Source organism: Berghia stephanieae, chromosome 10 (genome assembly GCF_034508935.2).
Source record: "Berghia stephanieae isolate SIO BIC M18660-M18661 chromosome 10, UCSD_Bste_1.3, whole genome shotgun sequence".
NCBI lineage: Eukaryota > Metazoa > Mollusca > Gastropoda > Nudibranchia > Aeolidiidae > Berghia > Berghia stephanieae.
In genome coordinates, this window is record NC_088369.1 from 15,471,580 (window position 1) to 15,491,268 (window position 19,689).

Below are 19,689 nucleotides of genomic sequence, written 5' to 3' on the forward strand. Positions count from 1 at the left end.
AACCGGCTTTTTGAAATCTTCCGACAGACTTTGGTCATTGTTGGTGAGTTTTTTTGTTTTTTTAAAGATGAAAGTATTGGTTGTTTAAAGGCAACAGAATATGAATAGCATAAGATACGCAGATGATGGTACTCTGATGGCCTACTCTCCAGAACACGTGCAGAAAATTTTAGATATAGTGGTGTGCAAAAGTGAAGAGATGGGCCTGAAACTAAATATTAAGAAAACCGAATGCATGGTGGTCTCAAAGAATGACAACAACACGACCTTCCACTTGTCAAGCAAAGGAGAGAAACTAGTAAAGAAATTTAAATATTTAGGCACTATCATCACCCATGACGCACGTGACATAGAGGATATAAAACAAAGAATAGCAATAGCAAAAAACGTGTTCCATAAAATGCGACCAGTTGTGTCAAACAACAACCTAAACTTGAAGACCAAAATGAAAGTAGCAGACACATATGTTATAAGTACCCTTTTATACGGTTGTGAAACATGGATGCTTGGCAAAGAATGTACGAGGAGGTGAGAGGCATTTGAGATGTGGGTGTATAGAAGAATGTTGAGGGTATCATGGACAGACAGGTATACGAACAAGGAAGTGTTGGAAAAGGTGAGAATGGGAAGAATACTGATCGATAACATCAGAAAGAGGCAGTTACGCTTTCTGGGACATGGTGGAGAAGAGACGGAATAGAAAAGTTGGTAACATCTGGGATGATCGAAGGAAAGAAAGCTAGAGGAAGACAAAGAATGACTTATTTAAATAACCTAAGAATGGCCAAATGTGACTTAAAAAGCAACACAGATTTCATGCGCACCGCAGAGGATCGTGATTCGGGGAGACAGCTGACCGGCAACGTGCTCAAGAGTACAAGCCACGATGGATGATGATGAAAGGCAACAGTTAAGAAGAAATCCAGGTGGATATAATGTATCCTTTTCTATGATTTCAACAGAGAAACGGCCTATTAAGTGTAACCTCAGGGAACTCACAGAGCCGATGTGTGCACATATTTACAGGTCAAATAACCCATGACAACCAACAGAGAAATGGCCTATTAAATGTAATCTCAGGGAACTCACAGAGCCGATGTGTGCACATATTTACAGGTCAAATAACCCATAACAACCAACAGAGAAACGACATATTAAGTGTAATCTCAGGGAACTCACAGAGCCGATGTGTGCACATATTTACAGGTCAAATAACCCATAACAACCAACAGAGAAACGACATATTAAGTGTAATCTCAGGGAACTCACAGAGCCGATGTGTGCACATATTTACAGGTCTGATAACCGAATGCTATTACTATCATGAGGCTTGATTTGACATTGTTGTAGTGGACAATATTACGCATTGGTTTGAGAGTGTTAATTTCCATTACAACAGTGAGCTCAAAAATATTTGAGTTAATATCAAACCTGATGTCATTAATAATATTTCAACCAATGAAAAAACGTTATATTAAACACCTTTAGAATCACCCCTGATTATCACATACCTGCCAACCCTTTCACATTTTGGCAGAATCATTCCTATTTTCACCCTTCCTTTTCCACAATTCCGCCATTGTCTCTAAAATTCAGATTTTCAAAAATTAAAGATGATGATGGTGTGAATAAAAAAAAATTAAAAGGCAGCAGGGGGGGGGGGGGGGGGTTAAAAAGATGAATTTTTAAAAATGATAGCCAAAGGGAGCTAAGTAGGAAAATTAATTGCACTCCTTTCCCCCTTCCCCATTCCATTACCTAATACATGTGATATGTAGTTTTGCCAGCTGTACCCGAATACTGTCTTTATGTGTTTGGTGGCAAAGTTGGTGGTCATTTTCGATATAGAATTATCCATTGTTTAGGAATTCCCAATTTTTTTTCTCTCAAATTTCTATTTTCTAATCTTCTGATTCCACTTTTGGAATATGAAGGGTTGGCAGGTCTGTTATCCTGGTTGGGGTTCCTACCTCCCACAGTGGGCAGGGAGGTACATACTGTGTCTTCTATCCCCCTGTGTCTGTTTTCCAACTTGCTTTCTGTCTTTGTCTTGGATGAGATTACTTGGTTTTGTTCTGGTCCTGGCTGAGAGGGAAACAGTCAAATGTATAGTTAGTTTTGTGAGATGATATTTTTTTCCTTTTAAATCATCTCTCTGTTATGCACTATATTATGTTTTGTTTATGTATTATAATATATGATTTGTAAACATTTGAGTGTATTCCTCTTACTGGGGACCTGTGCTTGTGTCTGGATGAGACTTTCAGGTGATCTCAAACTAAGTACTTTGATAGTGTGCTCTTGGAATCTACATCTGTTCCTATTTGAACCAGTTTCCCTATTGTCCTCTCTTTCCTTGGCCACTTTAATTGTAATTCTATAACTTTTTACTATCCCATTTTCTTCCTTTTTACTGGCACTGATATGACCTAAATGTGTTGCAAGCGCCGTAAAACCCTTAAAAACAAAACAAAACAGGTCTGTTATCATCACGGTCAAACGTACTGTTTATATCACAATATCTATAACTTTTTACTATCCCATTTTCTTCCTTTTTACTGGCACTGATATGACCTAAATGTGTTGCAAGCGCCGTAAAACCCTTAAAAACAAAACAAAACAGGTCTGTTATCATCACGGTCAAACGTACTGTTTATATCACAATATCTATAACTTTTTACTATCCCATCTCCTTCCTTTTTACTGGCGCTGATATGACCTAGATGTGTTGCAAGCGCTGTAAAACCCTTAAAAACCAAACAAAACAGGTCTGTTATCGTCATGGTCAAACGTACTGTTTATATCACAATATCTATAACTTTTTACTATCCCATTTCCTTCCTTTTTACTGGCGCTGATATGACCTAAATGTGTTGCAAGCGCCGTAAAACCCTTAAAAACAAAACAAAACAGGTCTGTGATCGTCATGGTCAAACGTACTGTTTATATCTACCCAGATTGCCGATGAACGATTCAACAGAAAACAGTATCAGTGAGTTTGAAAGTCCCCCATCCACATCATCCTCTTCCATGCAGCAGCAGCAACAACACCACCACCAGCAGCAGCAGCAACAGCAATACTACTACCACCAGCAACAACAACAACAACAGTCACCACATAGACAGCATATGATGAGCTCTCCAATGAGTACTCCAGGTAACGTTATGGTGGCGGGTTGTTGTTGAATTGAATTAAATTATGTTTCTTAGCAATGGAAACAAATGAAACACTGGAAAATAACAGCATACTGGAAGAGCTGAGGGTCATGCCAGAACCATTAAATGTAATCAAATTAAGGGGCACCGTGGCTCAGCGTTACGGTCTTTGCTTCTTACCCAAAAGGTACCGAGTTCGATTACCTGCCTCATTGTGTGGCCTTGAGCAAGTCACCTCGCCCTAGCTCACTTTGCGGCGCTGCACTGCGGCTGACGCCTGGGCTATTCCAGTCTTCCCTTGGAATAGACCCTAAAGGCAAATTTCCCCTTGGGGATGAATAAAGGGAATTTTTTTTTTTTTTAAACTCAGTTTTTTCGGTCACATATGCCGAAACCCATGCACCCTAATGAAAGATGTAGTACAGGGGAAAATGAGGGCAAATGAAGAAGGGGAAGACCTGGGCCTAGTAATATTTTTAAAAATAAATATCCTAGAATGGACAAAGTTGAATGGAAGAGAGTTATTTGATGCCATCAACAGATGAAAGGAATGGGTGGACATTTGTCATCGCAGAGTGCGGGCAGCCAATGTCAATGAGGACGACGATGGATAGTAAGTAAGTAAGTAAGCAATGGAAAATAGAACATGTTTATCTTTACTTACTTACTTACTTATCCGAACCAGCGACCACCTGAGCTCTAGCCCTTCGGTCTTGTGCCATGACGTAGAAGTTAGACGTCTTTTGTAGTTGTTCCAGGTGACTATAAAGTGGGTTACTGATGCTTGGATTTGGTGGGAGGAATGTGCATCTCAGGTCTTCAAGAGGTTGACATTCAAGCAAGTATGTATATCTTTACAAGTGGCACATTAGGCAACGGGCACTCACTCAATCCTCTCCGGGTCTGCTGGCGCTTGAGGCGATGCAAGGGATCTCCACCTGGTCCTGTCAGCAGATATTTTTTGGGGCCATCTGCTCAAGGGACAAAGTTCTCTGCTTTAGGTCCCTCTCCACGCACGTCTCCAAGTCTCCTTCGTACGGCCTCGCTTCCTCTTTCCTTGGGGGTGTCCATCCCAGAGCCTCCTTCCCTTGCAGAACAGGCACATGGGTGCAAGAGTGCCGGCTACAGCCGGCCTGCCGGCCGATTGGATTACCGAAAAAAAGGTCGCCGGCTTTTTACAATTTGGTTTTGATTGATTTTTGTTTTGTTTTTTTTGTTTTTTTGTTTTTTGTATATTTTAAAATTGTGCTACTTGTGACAAGAAACTTAACAAATTACTGCATTACAACCTTTGGATTAAACATACAATTGTGGCCTACTATTATGAAGACTAGATGCTGAGAACAAGACTTCAAATGACGAGATAAGTCCGTGAATCTTGCAGGCTTTTTCAGATTATATGTCTGGTCATAAGTAGACTTGCAGGCTTTTTGAGGTCCAGTTGCTTGCACCCATGATCAGGCAAGTCATAAAGAAAAATGCTACAGAAAAATCATCCCCAATAATCAGCCTGCCTCGACTCAGGCAGTTAAATTAAATTTAATTGAGCTTTTATATAGCGCGATATCCACTAAATGTGCTCAAATCGCTTTACAAGGGGTCCCTGGTCAACAGCAACATTTAACATGTAGTACGGGACATGACGCCTGTTAGGTGATATTACAATTTTTCGGACAAAGACAACGCTGTTAACGGCCAGGTACTCATTTTACACCTGAGTACGGTGAGAGAATGTGAGTAAAGAGCCTTTTCCAAGGACTCAACTATGCGCCGAGTGCGAGGCTCAAACCCAGGACTTTCCGATCCGAAAGCGAGTGCCATACCACTAGACCACATAGTTAAGATCGGCTGATTGTTTTTCGTTTTGGTTAAAACATGGCATCAAACTAGAGCATTTATATAGCGCAAAATATGGCCCACTAAACGTGCTCAAAGCGCTTTACAAGAGGTCCTTGAGTAACAGCAACACGCAACATATAGAATGACGCCTGTTAATGGATATTACAACGCCCTTAATGACCACCAGGTACTCATTTTACACCCGAGTTCATTGAGTATAGAGCCTGTTCCAAGGACTCAACTATGCGCCTAGCGAGCGAGGGAGGCTTAAACCCAGGACCTTCTGATCCGAAATCGAACATCATACATATAAGTCCACATAGCCGCAAGTAGTCAAGAATGAGTTTATAATATATGGGACCCCTCACCTCAAAACGGTATTAAGTCGGGATGTCTAAGATGCTGAAAATTGAATTTGTAGCCAGAAATATCAGACTTGGGTTGAGTTTATAAACTTTATTGAGGAGAATGAATATCATATTTCAGGTTGCTAGATACCAATCATTCATAATTTTATCCATTTTAACTTTAATTTGACTTTTTAGCATCTGGGTTATCCCGACATAATACCGTTTTGAGACGTTGGGTCACATATTAGTGTTTTACCTTCTTTTTTAAATTTTAAATCACTGTCCACCTATTGTTGCATCCCGTGTCTGTCATTCCAGGTCATGCCACTCCCCAGCAGCATCAAGCTCAGGGCCATTACTACTCGCCTCGAGGCAACACTCGCAGAGCGGCAGCAGTGGCTGCAGCCACCAACATGTACGAGCAAGAGGGATCTCCGTACATAGACGACAACTCTGTAAGTACCTCAGAATATTGGTAACCCAAAAAATATTAATATTTAAAAAAAATAAAAAAGAAAAGAAACAAACAAAAAGATGTTGCTATTGGTAACCCAAAAAATATTAATATTTAAAAAAAAAAAGAAAAGAAACAAACAAACAAAAAGATGTTGCAAAGAATTTAGATTTATTCTTCTATCATCTACTCGAAGAGCCTAGTGCTAAAAGGTCACATGAAGATAGTGTTGAAAAAATTGGGAGGTTAAAAGTTGGATTCTGGGTGGGGTTCCTGACCTCCTATAGCGGGCAGGGAGGTACATACTGTGTCTTCTATACCCGTATATATATGTTTTCCAACTTCCATTCTGTCTTTGTCTTGGAATGAGATTACTTGGTTTTGTCCTGGCCCTGGCTGGGAGGGAAACAGTCAAATACATAGATATTGTTTTTGGTGGTGATATTTTTTTTTCCTTGTAAATCATCTCTCTTTTATGTATTATTTTATTTGTTATTTTGAATTTATAATATAAGCATTTGAGTGTATTCCTCTTAGTGGGGACCGTGCTTGTGTCCAGATGAGACTTATTGGTGATCTCAAACTAAGTACATTGATGGTATGCTCTTGGATTCTACATCCAATCCCTATTTGTTCCCAATCCCCTTTGTCTTACTTTTTCTTGGATGCTTTAATTGTAATTCTAGAACTGCTTACTATCCCATTTTCTTGCTTTTTACTGGCGCTGATATAACCTAAATGTGTTGCAAGCGCCGTAAAACCCTTAAAAATAAACAAAAACAAAATTTGGATTAGGCTATAAAGAGTATAAAAAATAAAATTGTATTATTGAGATAGGGGACTTAATTAATTGCTCACCTTTTATTTTATTTTAATTACCTTATTCTTTATTGTTTTCCCCATTTTGAGCTGTTAGAAATCCTGTATTTTGTTTTAATTACCATATTCTTTATTATTTTCCCCATTTTGAGCTCTTAGAAATCCTGTATTTTATTTTAATTACCTTATTCTTTATTATTTTCCCCATTTTGAGCTGTTAGAAATCCTGTATTTTGTTTTAAATACCTTATTCTTTATTATTTTCCCCATTTTGAGCTCTTAGAAATCCTGTGTTTTGTTTTAATTACCTTATTCTTTATTATTTTCCCCATTTTGAGCTCTTAGAAATCCTGTGTTTTGTTTTAATTACCTTATTCTTTATTATTTTCCCCATTTTGAGCTCTTAGAAATCCTGTATTTTGTTTTAATTACCTTATTCCTTATTGTTTTCTACATTTTGAGCTCTTAGAAATCCTGTATTTTGCTAAATTACCTAATTTTTTATATTATTTTTCACTTTTTTGAGCTCGTGTTTCCAACATTTGCATGGATGGAAAATGATAACAATGCAAACATGAATAATTGGTTGTTTGCACTGGGGGTAAGATAAAAATTTTAAATTGTTTTTGATTTGGTGGCTGGAAAATACATTAAAAGTAATACGCTTCAACAGTCATAACGTCACTTCCCTCGTAATGACGCATGGTAACTTAGTAACTGGCTCTAAACTATCGGAACAATGGCTGATGCCCTTATGAAATATTTCTCTGACGAGCATAAGAGCATATCCAGAGGAGTAAAACATTATAAATATGATCTTGTTTTGACTTTTATACATTCTGATCACAAGACATATGAAAAGTTCGAGCCAGCATGAAGAATAAAAAGTACCGATTTTCTTTGTTTAGAACCACGAAGGCCGCCATTGCTGGGCGGTGTGACATCAGACTATTGAATCCAATTACCTATCGCTGTTGGGGATCGAACTCCTGATTGGATGCCCGCCTTGGACATTGAGACGCTGGAATAGATAGAATTCATCTCCAATGAAAGAAGAATTACTCTGGGATGTGAGATATTCAAAATTGAAGTTACAGACTTGAAAGGAAGAAGGAGAATAAGATGAAGAAAAAGAAGAAAAACATCAGACCTTAACTCTCTCCTTCCTGGCCATTTTCCAGATTTTCCCCAAAATCCACACCCGATCTATACAAAAAAAAGATTTATTTCAAAAGCTGTTAGTTCTTGCTATACATATTTCTTTCTGCTAAACGAGCACTTTAACACATTGTTAATAATATACTTAATGGCCAAATGTGACTTAAAAAGCAACACAGATTTCATGCGCACGTCAGAGGATCGTGATTCGTGGAGACAGCTGACCGGCAACGTGCTCAAGAGCACAAGCCACGATGGATGATGAATAATATACTGTAACTATAGCAAACATTTTTGTTCAAAATTTACGATGTACAAAAGAAATCAGAATGAGAATAATGGGCTGCATCGTAAGGAATGTGACGATTTTCCTATGGGTTATAGAGGGATATAGAAGGACTAGCAAAATCTCAGTTCAAACCTTTTCACCATCCGACTGATTATGTCATTCACTGTAACATATCAATCGATTTAAATGACCCTCATCTTGGAAAAAAAAAGTCTTGCACTAGGGACCTTGAAAGGCCTTCGCGAGGTCCCAGGTTTGAGTTTTTGCCAAGACGAGGGTCGTTTAAATCGATCGATATTTGAAGGATGAGTTCTCTAGAACTGGTTTTAAAAAATTTATTTTTTAAAATTTATTTTAATTTTATTATTATTTTTTGTTGTTGGTCTTTGTTTAGTGCTCTTCAATGTGATATTTTGATAAACAAAAATGAATATAACAGCTTCAAAAAAGAACGAAATACCAAAACACAGAACGTTTCGGGTTCAAGTTATGTATTTATGTCTTATATTGTTTTTTGTTGTTGGCTGAAGAAGGGTTTTGAGCCCGAAACGTTCTGTGTTTGGTATTTTGTTCTTTTTTTTTTTTTTTGGAAGCTATAATATTCATTTTTGTTCATTACATTTTACAGTCCACAGAATCGAGCAGACTAGTATCACTTTGAAATGTGATATTTTGTAACCTTACATAATTTGTATATTGTTGCTTGTCTCTTGACGAAGGTCAAGGGCTGAAACGTTGTTTGTTTTGTGTTGTTCCCATATATATTATATATATATATATATATATATATATATATATATATATATATATATATATATATATATATATATATATATATATATATATATATATATATATATATATATATATATATATATATATATATATATATATATGTAACGGTATCACGAGTGTGGTGAAGTACCGTACAAAGAGGTGGATGGTCTCAGTCACAGAGTCGACTTGGGTTCCGAACCGTAACCGTTCTGTGGAGGTGCTCAAATAGAAATAGAGTAGGAAATAGTAATGATGATAGCTGATTTCATGTAAAGTAAAAGGCAGCCGAGAGACAATGATTTCATGTGACCGGTTGCGGCTATGTCTCTCAGCTGTTGTAGGAGTAGTAGTGTAAAGAAAATGAAGATCAGCGATTTCATGTGATGAGCACACACAGTCCAGTGGTTTAGATCCCTCGTCAACCCCGGTTCCTCGACCACCCACGTAAAGAAAGGGTTATTGAAGGAGTGAACGTCAGAAGGCGAATTATTCAATGTTTGAGGTTTATTGAATAAAGCAAAACAATATCAAAATATGAAAAATGCATGATATAATAATATCAACGCGGACCTCAAGGAAAGCACCTACGTCACAACAATATCATAGATGGGCATGTTTAGGAAAATTGGGAATTCCCGCGAGAGTGTTCGACATGCTAAAATAAAATGGCAATAAATCACAAAATGCAACATATAAAAATAAATGAACTGTTACAGGTGAAAATGTGGTATCATAATAATATTCTTACAAATTGGTGGGTACAACAGCAATTTGGTTATTGTGTAACACATGAATAAACAGTGTGCGAGTTGCTTGTTTGTAAATAAAAATGAAGATATTGGAATTACATCAATATTGTATAGAGAAATAAAATATACATTTTGAAGGCATGGATATCCCCAATCAAAGGAGAGTAAATTTGTCTTTTAAAGTTAACTGGAACAGGAGAAATAAATATATCAATAAAAAGACGTATCAACCGACACTGAGTACAAGGAAGACAATAATAATAATACTACTCTGCTTAGTTATCAGAGATACCTGTCGGAATACACACATACGCTCACACACACTACCCCCATGCATCACTGCTTGCCGCGTTAGACACATATACACACACACACGCACACACACACACACGAATGCTAGCCTATAGTAGTAAGGCGTAGTAGTAATAGTAATAAAATGGCATTCTATTACATATATATATAAATGAGTCACATTTACTCACTTTTATCTTTCTCTCCATGCTCTTCAACATTCTTGTCATTTTTTTCCCTTCCCCAGTCTGACATAAGCAGCCATCAAGGATACTAAAGCATGTTCGACCACCACTGAAAAAACCAGTACCCAGTACGAGTGTGTTGTTATATTTGGATGCTTGTCCTATCTATCAAATTAGTGTAAATGTTGCTGCTCGGAGCTCAAAGAAATAAATAACAATGTGAAGTTGAATGTAAGCTTCAAATTAATTACAAAAACAGATCAAACGAACGTTTCGGGTTTCCCCTTTATCAACAAAACAGGATGATTGAAACACCACACACACACACACTACGCCACTACCACATCATCTCATTCATCTGTGGTGTTTCAATCATCCTGTTTTGTTGATAAAGGGGAAACCCGAAACGTTCATTTGATCTGTTTTTTGTAATTAAATTGAAGCTTACATTCAACTTCAGGTTATTATTTATCTCTACCAAGTTAAGAAATTAAGGAGCAGGCACCAGTGTCTGGGTGGGTTTCCTGACCTTCCATAGTGGACAGGGAGGTACTTTCTGTGTCTTCTATCCCCCTATATCTGTTTTCCAACTTACTTTCTGTCTTTGTCCCTGGAATGAAATTACTTTGTTTTGTCCTGGCCCAGGCCGGATACTCTAGCTGAGAGGGAAACAGTCAAATGTATCGTTAGTTTTGGGAGATAATATTTTTTTCCTTGTAAATCATCTCTCTGTTATGCATTGTATTATGTTTTCTTTATATTATATATGATTTGTAAAACATTTGAGTGCATTCCTCTTAGTAGGGACATGTGCTTGTGTATGGATGAGACTTTCAGTCATCAAGAATACTAAAGCATTCTACCAACACTGAAAAACCAGTACCCAGTACCAGTGTGTTGTATTTTGATGCACTTGTTGTCTTGTTTACCAAATTATACTGTAAATGTTGCTGCTCAAAGCTCGAAGAAATAAATAACAATGTGAAATCGAATGTAAGCTTTAATTTGATATACGAAAACAGATTAAAATGGACTTTTCGGGTTTCCCCTTTATCACCAACAAACAGGATGAATGAAACACAACAGTTGAATGAGATAATGCGGTAGTGGCGTTGTTAAGGTTTTTGTAATTATTCATCTTAACAACGCCACTACCACATTATCTCAATCATCTGTAGTGTTTCATTCATCCAGTTTTGTTGTTAAAGGTTAAAGTTACCTGAAACGTCCATTTTATCTATTTTCGTATATTAAATTTAAGCTTACATTCAGTTTCACATTGTTATTTATCTACCATATTAAGGAGCAGGCACTGGTGTAAGATAAAGAACTGAACAAGTGTGTATAAAGATGCCAGACAAGGCACTGGTGTAAGACAAAGAACTGAACAAGTGTGTATGAAAGGTGCCAGACAAAGCAAGAAAGAAAAATACAAGAGAAAAAAAAACATCCTAAAAAAATCAATCGACCTCGACTGGGGATCGAACCTCAGACCTTCTGATTACCGGTCAGACGTGCTACCATTTCATGTAAAACAGCAAAAATACAACAGAAGTGATAAACAAAAATGAATATAACAGCTTTAAAAAAAATTTTAAATACCAAACACATAACTTTTCAGACTCAAAACCCTTCATCAGCTAACAAAAATGAAAATAACAGCTTCAAAAAAGAACAAAATACCAAACACAGAATGTTTCAGACTCAAACCCCTTCTTCAGCCAACCAAAAAGTAAATATCCTCTGCCGCCTCAAGCTTCTTCAATTGTTCTTATATAAGATAATATGTGTGTGTGTTGCATGAATGTAGCCATTTTTTCTTTTTTTTTAAATTATTTACTTTTAAAAATTCCAAAAAATTATTCATTCATAGTTAAAATGACAATTATGTGTGTTGCATGAGTTTATGCATTTTTGTATTAAAAAAAAAAAAAAAATTTAACTCTTTTTAAAGATTCTTTTTTTTAATTCCAAAAATAACTTCTTATTTTATCTTATCCTTTAAATGCCTTATACAATGGTTTATAATTACAAAATCTCATATATATATATATAGCTTGCATTGTATCATTCATAAACAGTTTTACACAACTTTGAATGTAAGGAAAAATATATCAATACAATGTAAAGGCGAAAATTACCATCATAGAATACTGAAGTTATTTTTAGGCTAGTTAAAATTAAGCTAACCTGCTGTTTTGTTATATTTTTTTTCTTATTTTTACAACTTTCTGACTGACTGAAGAAATCGGGATATTGTCATTATGCGTTTAATTTTTCCTAAAAGAAGTCGGTGAAAGGAGAAAGAGGTTGTTGTATTTTTAGAAATCGGGATATTGTCATTATGCATTTAATTTTTCCTAAAAATCGGATGAAAGGGGAAAGAGTTTGTTGTATTTTAGAAATCGGATATTGTCATTATGCATTAATTTTCTAAAAGAAGTCGGTGAAAGGGAAAGAGGTTGTGTATTTTAGAAATCGGATATTGTCATTATGCATTTAATTTTTCCTAAAAAGTCGTGTAAAGGGAAAGAGGTTGTTGTATTTTAGAATCGGGATATTGTCTATGCATTTAATTTTTCCTAAAGAAGTCGTGAAAGGGAAAGAGGTTGTTGTATTTTTAGAAATCGGGATATTGTCATTATGCATTTAATTTTTCCTAAAAGAAGTCGGTGAAAGGGGAAAGAGTTTGTTGTATTTTTAGAAATCGGGATATTGTCATTATGCATTTAATTTTTCCTAAAAGAAGTCGGTGAAAGGGGAAAGAGGTTGTATTTTTTAATTATTTTTTTTTCCTTTTTTTTTTTGGGATTAATGATAATAAGATTCCTTTATCTAGTCAACAATTTTTCATTGTAACTGAGTTTTCTTACTTTATACGTTATTGTCATATTATATATATGAGTTGATGTTCTCTTGGATGTGTTTAGTTGATAACATCTCTGTGTTGTTGTATAGATAGTATGCGTTTGGCTAAGAAGCTCACAACATTGCCATCCGGAAGTATAACGGGCCAACACACAAAGCTGTGTGTATCCATGAACGTTTATAGTCAGGTTAATACAGTTAAGTGAGAATTACTCATAAACGCGGATGGCAAAAAAAAACAATAGGAAAGGACCTGAGTGACGTCAACTTTGAACTATCTATAAGAAAATTGTTTAAAATGGCATTTATAGATAGAATGAAGTTGACATCACTTTGTTATTGTTTTTTGCCATCCACGTTTATGAGTAATTCTCACTTAACTGTATTATCCAGACTATAAAAGTTCATGGTTACACAGAGTTTTGTGTGTTGGGTCATTATACTTCTGGATGGCAATGTTGTGAGCTTATTAGCCAAGCGCATACTATCTACACAGTACAATTCTACAGAGGTGCTTAATGTAGATAATGTTAGTTTTAATGGAAGTCTACATAAGCTGCTGGATGGGTTCCTGACTCCCATAGTGGCAGGGAGTATTATGTGTCTTCTATCCCCTATATCTGTTTTCAATGTGTCTGTCTTTGTCTTGGAATGAATACTGGTTTGTCCTGGCCCTGGCCTGAGTCTAGGTGGAGGGAAACAGTCAAATGCATAGTTATTGTTTGAGATGACATTTTTCCTGTAAAGATCTCCGTTATGTATTATTATGTTGTTATTTAATGTATATGTAAGCTTTGAGTGTATTCCTCTTTGTTGGATTTTGTGCTGTGTCGGATGAGACTTAAGGTGATCTCAAACTAGTACATTGATGGTTTGCTCTTGGAATCTGCATCTGATCCTATTTCCAGTTCCCTTTGTCTTCCTTTTCTTGGTGCTTTATATATTCAGAACTTTTACTATCCATTTTCTCCTTTTTATGGCGCTGATATAACCTAAAGTGTGCAAGCACCGTAAAACCATAAAAACAACTACATACTCAAAACTACGTGAGCACTGTCCCAAACCAAGTTATTTTATAACTTGCTAAAGTCCTTTCATCAGGTTAATTTTAACATTAACTTTGTAAAGTTTCAGTTTTATCGTTGAAAATTGACGTCCAGGGTACATCACTATTACAACACCTGAGTACGGTGAGAGAATGTTGAGTAAAGAGCCTTTTCCAAGGACTCAACTATGTGCTGAGCTAGGCTCGAACCCAGAACCTTCCGATCAGAAAGCCAGTGTCATACCACTCGACCACATAGCCGCACTAACCTCCACTTTGTCAACCGATGAGAGACTGAACGACCTTTACATACAGTACAGCTCTCTCAATTTCTATTATCATCCTTAATTTCATAATTAGATCTTTTATTTCATTTCCTACTAAATTGTTAATTTAATTCAACAGCTTGGTAATCTGACATCACAAATTATCACTGTAATCTTGATATCATTATACGTTACTATTTATAGGGAGGGGTAGAACCATTTTCATCGTTCAATCCTGAGAAAATGATGACAATGAAAACTTTCCATAGGTTTTCAAAACAACTTATTTTTGGAGCGTTTTTATGGTTAACGACTTTTGTCATTGTCTCATATTGGTAAATTCATGTTTTGTGTTTATAATTGGTTTATCTGGCCCTGCTATGGTTAACAACCTTTTTCATTGTCTCGTATTGATAAATTCATGTTTTGTGTTTATAATTGGTTTATCTGGCCCTGCTATGGTTAACAACCTTTTTCATTGTCTCTTATTGATAAATTCATGTTTTGTGTTTATAATTGGTTTATCTGGCCCCGCGGTTTTTTGCACAGCTTGCGGCTGCAAAATTATGGAAAATTTTCTGATTTTCATTGCAACTGCAAAATCTGCACGTTTTGCAAATTTTTGACAAATTCTTTGATTCTTTTTTTTTTTTTAATTCGGATATGACCTTTTATTTAAGTTAAATAAAAGGTCATATCAGAATTTTTTACTTCTTTATTTTAACAATTTCATTGACAGCAGTTTTTTATTGTAATTTTGTTTTCCCAACTTTGTGCCTATTTCTAAATCAGCATAATTTCTGGCAAAATTTGCCATTTTTTCTCCCATAATTTTGCATAATTTTGAGTTTGAAATGAAATTGCGTAATTCCTCGGGGATATTTTATTACAGGGGTTGCATGTAGTTAGTTGTTAGGTGTGATACAACATATTTAGAAACTTGCAAAGTTTTTGCAAAATTCATCATTTTCTTTGCAAAATTTTGAAATATTTTTTTGGCAAAAAAACCGCGGGGCCAGGTTTATTGTATCAGCTGGTTGTTGAATTATTATTAATTATTATTATTATGACATTCTGCCATGGCATCATAAGATATCGTCGCCTAGGCATTCCACGAAAGAATATAGATAATTCATCAAACAAGATGTCTGATGTCAACAGGAATCACCCATATTGTCCAAGTGAGAAAATTGGGAGTTAATGATCTTTGTTTTACTATTCCTTATTAATTGATGTGCATGTTTTTATTTTTTTAGGTATTTTATTATTCTTGATTTACCAAGGGAGGGTTTTTGTTGTTTTTTGTTGGGTTTTTTTTTGTTGCTCTTTTACATTTTTAGAAAATAACTGGGTTTAAAGTGTTTTTAAATTTGTCGCATAATTTAAAAAAAAACAAAAGTTTTGACATTTTATTTTTATTGTTGTGAGTTGTAATTTTTATAAGATAAAATAAAATTTAAAAAATTGATTTACTTAAATTGTTATTATTTTGTCTTTTTCAAGTTTAACAAATACACTGGCGTCCAATTCCAGTTTTACAACAAAAGCCAGTTTACCAGGAAACTGGCAGAGTGGTAGTAGTAGTAAGTGGAATTCTTAACTTGGTGGGGTTCCTGACCTCCCAAAGTGGGCAGCTTCTATCTGGGTGGGGTTCATGACCTCCCGTAGTGGGCAGGGAGGTACTTACTGTGTCTTCTATCTGGGTGGGGTTCATGACCTCCCGTAGTGGGCAGGGAGGTACTTACTGTGTTTTCTATCTGGGTGGGGTTCCTGACCTCCCGTAGTGGGCAGGGAGGTACTTACTGTGTCTTCTATCTGGGTGGGGTTCCTGACCTCCCGTAGTGGGCAGGGAGGTACTTACTGTGTCTTCTATCTGGGTGGGGTTCCTGACCTCCCGTAGTGGGCAGGGAGGTACTTACTGTGTCTTCTATCTGGGTGGGGTTCCTGACCTCCCGTAGTGGGCAGGGAGGTACTTACTGTGTCTTCTATCTGGGTGGGGTTCCTGACCTCCCGTAGTGGGCAGGGAGGTACTTACTGTGTCTTCTATCTGGGTGGGGTTCCTGACCTCCTGTAGTGGGCAGGGAGGTACTTACTGTGTCTTCTATCTGGTGTCCACCAGGCTCCATGCGAAAGATGTACCCAAGATATCTTAACCGTCTCTTTGCATGAGGTCAAAGAGAGGGTCTATTCGTAGCCATCGTCAACACAAGAACCCTCTCGGACTGGCAGTTTGACGTCATTTATTAGGTTTGTGTAGCGTCTAGTGAGTTGTGGTTAGTAGAGCTCAAGGAAGCAAGTTATTTCATTGGTTGAACTATTGAATACAACTCACGGTTTGATTTCTTTTGTGGCAAAAGACTGGCATTTTGACGTCATTTTTTTTTTCAGTGTCAGGCTATAACTTTACGATGGCTACGGTCTATTGCATGTTTATGGATGTCACCCTTGGTGTTTATACTATGCTGTGGGGTCTCGTGGTATGACACTCGCTTTCGAATCGGAAGGTCCTGGGTTCGAGCCTCGCTTGCTCGGCGCATAGTTGAATCCTTGGAAAAGGCTCTTTACTCACATTCTCTCACCGTACTCAGGTGTACAATGAGTGTATCTGGCCGTTAACAGCGTTGTCTCTGTCCGAAAAAAAATTGTAATAGCGCCTAACAGGCGTCATGTCACGTCCTACATGTTAAGTATTGCTGTTGGCCAGGGACCCCTTGTAAAGCTCTTTGTGCACGCTTAGTGCAAATTTAATTTGAATTACATTTTCATTTGTGTATTAATTAATTAATTAATTTGTAAAGTTGATTGAAATTTCTTGGAAGTTCATTATCTTTAAAATCGCGAGGACGAGAGACGCATGCGCACAACCAACATGACGTTCTCTCTCTAATAGCTTTTTCCGCCGGTGACGTCACAGACTATGGGTGTGGTCCAATCAAGGGACGCTACTCTTCCGCTAATCTCATTCCCTATATTAAAAGTAAAAGCTCATGTTATGTTATTATACTCTGCTGTAATCATTATAATGTTTGAGTTCAGAAAAAAAAAATCCCTTTATTCATCCCTAAGGGGAAATTTGTCTTTAGGGTCTATTCCAAGGGAAGACTGGAATAACCCAGGCGTCAGCCGCAGAGAAGCGCCGCCAAGTGACCTAGGGCGATGTGACTTGCTCAAGGCCACACAACGCAGCGGCGGGTGATTGAACTCGGTACCTTTCGGGTAAGAAGCAAAGACCATACCACTGAGCCACGCTGCCCCTCAATCTATAGATAGTATGCGCTTGGCTAAGAAGCTTATAACATTGCCATCCGGAAGTATAACGGACCAACACACAAAACTGTGTGTAACCATGAACTTTTATAGTCTGGTTGATACAGTTTAGTGAGAATCACTCACAAACGCGGATGGCAAAATACAATAACAAAGGCTTGAGTGACGTCATCTTCGTTCTATCTATATGATAAGATTGCGATGCGTACACACACACAAAAAAAGAATTATTCCCTTCTGCACAGGGCCATCATTGTCTTGGCATTCCATGAGCAAATATAGATAATTAATTGAGCTTTTTTTATATAGCGCAATATCCACCAAACGTGCTCAAGGGCGCTTTACAAGGGGTCCCTGACCAACAGCAACACAGAGAACGAGACATGACGCCTGTTAGGCGACATTACAATTTTTTCGCACAGAGACAACGCTGTTAACGGCCAGGTACTCATTTTACACCTGAATACGGTGAGAGAATGTGAGTAAAGAGCCTTTTCCAAGGACTCAACTATGCGCCGAGCGAGGCTCGAACCCAGGACCTTCCGATCCGAAAGCGAGTGTCATACCACTAGACCGCATAGCCGCACAATAATAAGATGATAATCCATCAATCTAAAAATACAATGAAAGTACCTAAACCGGGTTTGAACCCTTTACCTTCCAGAAATTCCATGTGGAAATTAATACAGATATTCAATCAACCTAATAAAAAAAATAGAAGTGCCTGAAACGGGCTTGAACCTGGATGGGACCTTCCGGGTCACAGTGCCTAAATACTACTGTATTATACCGTAGCCATCGTTAACTTATAGCCTGACACTGACCAAAAGAAAACAAATCGTGAGTTGTATTCAATAGTTCAACCAATGGGATCACTTGTTTCCATGAGCTCTACTAACGACAACTCACTAGGCGGTGCTAAAACCAAATAATGACGTCAAACTGCCAGTCTTTTTGGGTTTCAGTGTCAGGCTATAACTTAACGATGGCTACGATTATACTCTCAATACTCGCTTTCAGTTGCTTTCAATAAAAGAAGTAAGGATAACAGATAACTCCTTGTGTCTTTTGTGTCTTTCGTATTTTATCATTTATTCCCCTTGGAAAGATTTGTTAAGTTAATATCAACTACCATAAAAATAAAGAGTGAGCTTCAAGATTGAATTTTTAAAATGTATATATAGCGCAATATCCACTAAACGTGCTCAAAGCGCTTTTCAATGGGTCCCTGGCCAGCAGCAATACTTAACATGTAGGACGTGACATGACGCCTGTTAGGCGATGTTACAAAATTTTTTTTCGGAATTCCTTTATTCATCCCATAGGGGAAATTTATTTGTCTCTAGGGTCTATTCCAAGAGAAGACTGGAATAAACCACGCCATTCTCCTCAATAAATGATTTAAACTCAACACAAGTCCGATATTTCTGGCTATAAATTCAATTTTCAACATTTTGACCAACCCGACTTAATACCGTTTTGAGGCGAAGGGTCACATATTATAGATAAAATCACATTCGACTGGTATCGTCCGTAGCGAAAATGGAAAGGGTAAGGGCTAACCCACACCGGAGACTGGACTCCGACGACCCAGCACTGCCGTCCTCTGCCGTCTTCCGGATAAAAAAGACGACGGGCACGGCCAAAATACTAAGGATAAAGAGAAAAGCCGCTAGACATACCCATTCAAACCTCGAAAAAAAAAACCAACAAAAAAAAACCCAACAAAACAACAACAACAACAAACAAACAAACAAACGATAGAGGACGTCGGGTGCTTGGTATGGGTAGGTCTAGCGGCTCTTCTCTTTATTCTTAGTATTTTGTCCGTGTCCATGTCCGACGTCTTTATCCGGAAGACGGCGTTATATTAATATTGGCAATTGCCTACAAATAAACTTTTGAATCTTGTAAAAAAATAATAATAATAATGCATTCGCGATACGCGAGGTGTGTCCTGGGACAGTCCTGTCCTAGTGCGGAACCCCTTTTGAATAGAAGTTTTCTCCAGTGGGACAGGACAAATTCGTCCTGGGACAGTTTTGTCCTAGTGCGGAAGGAGCATTATTCTTAGTATTTTGTCCGTGTCCATGTCCGACGTCTTTATCCGGAAGACGGCAGTGCCGGGTCGTCGGTGTCAGTCTCCGGTGTTGGTTAGCCCTAAGGATGGGTGACG

General features: G+C 37.4%; 1 protein-coding gene across 2 annotated transcripts in view; it reads left to right on the top strand.

The window, feature by feature from the left end:
* The window catches only part of LOC144980712 (cohesin subunit SA-2-like), a 75,968-nt gene extending 65,685 nt beyond the window's left edge, over positions 1 to 10,283 (top strand). For both annotated transcript variants that reach the window (XM_078928429.1, XM_078928430.1), the window contains 3 exons: positions 2,958 to 3,157; positions 5,664 to 5,800; positions 10,130 to 10,283. In XM_078928429.1, coding sequence (XP_078784555.1) covers positions 2,958 to 3,157; positions 5,664 to 5,800; positions 10,130 to 10,159 — 367 coding nt within the window. In that variant the 3' untranslated portion in view covers positions 10,160 to 10,283. The remainder of the gene's footprint in view (positions 1 to 2,957; positions 3,158 to 5,663; positions 5,801 to 10,129) is intronic.
* Positions 10,284 to 19,689: the final 9,406 nt, after the last annotated feature.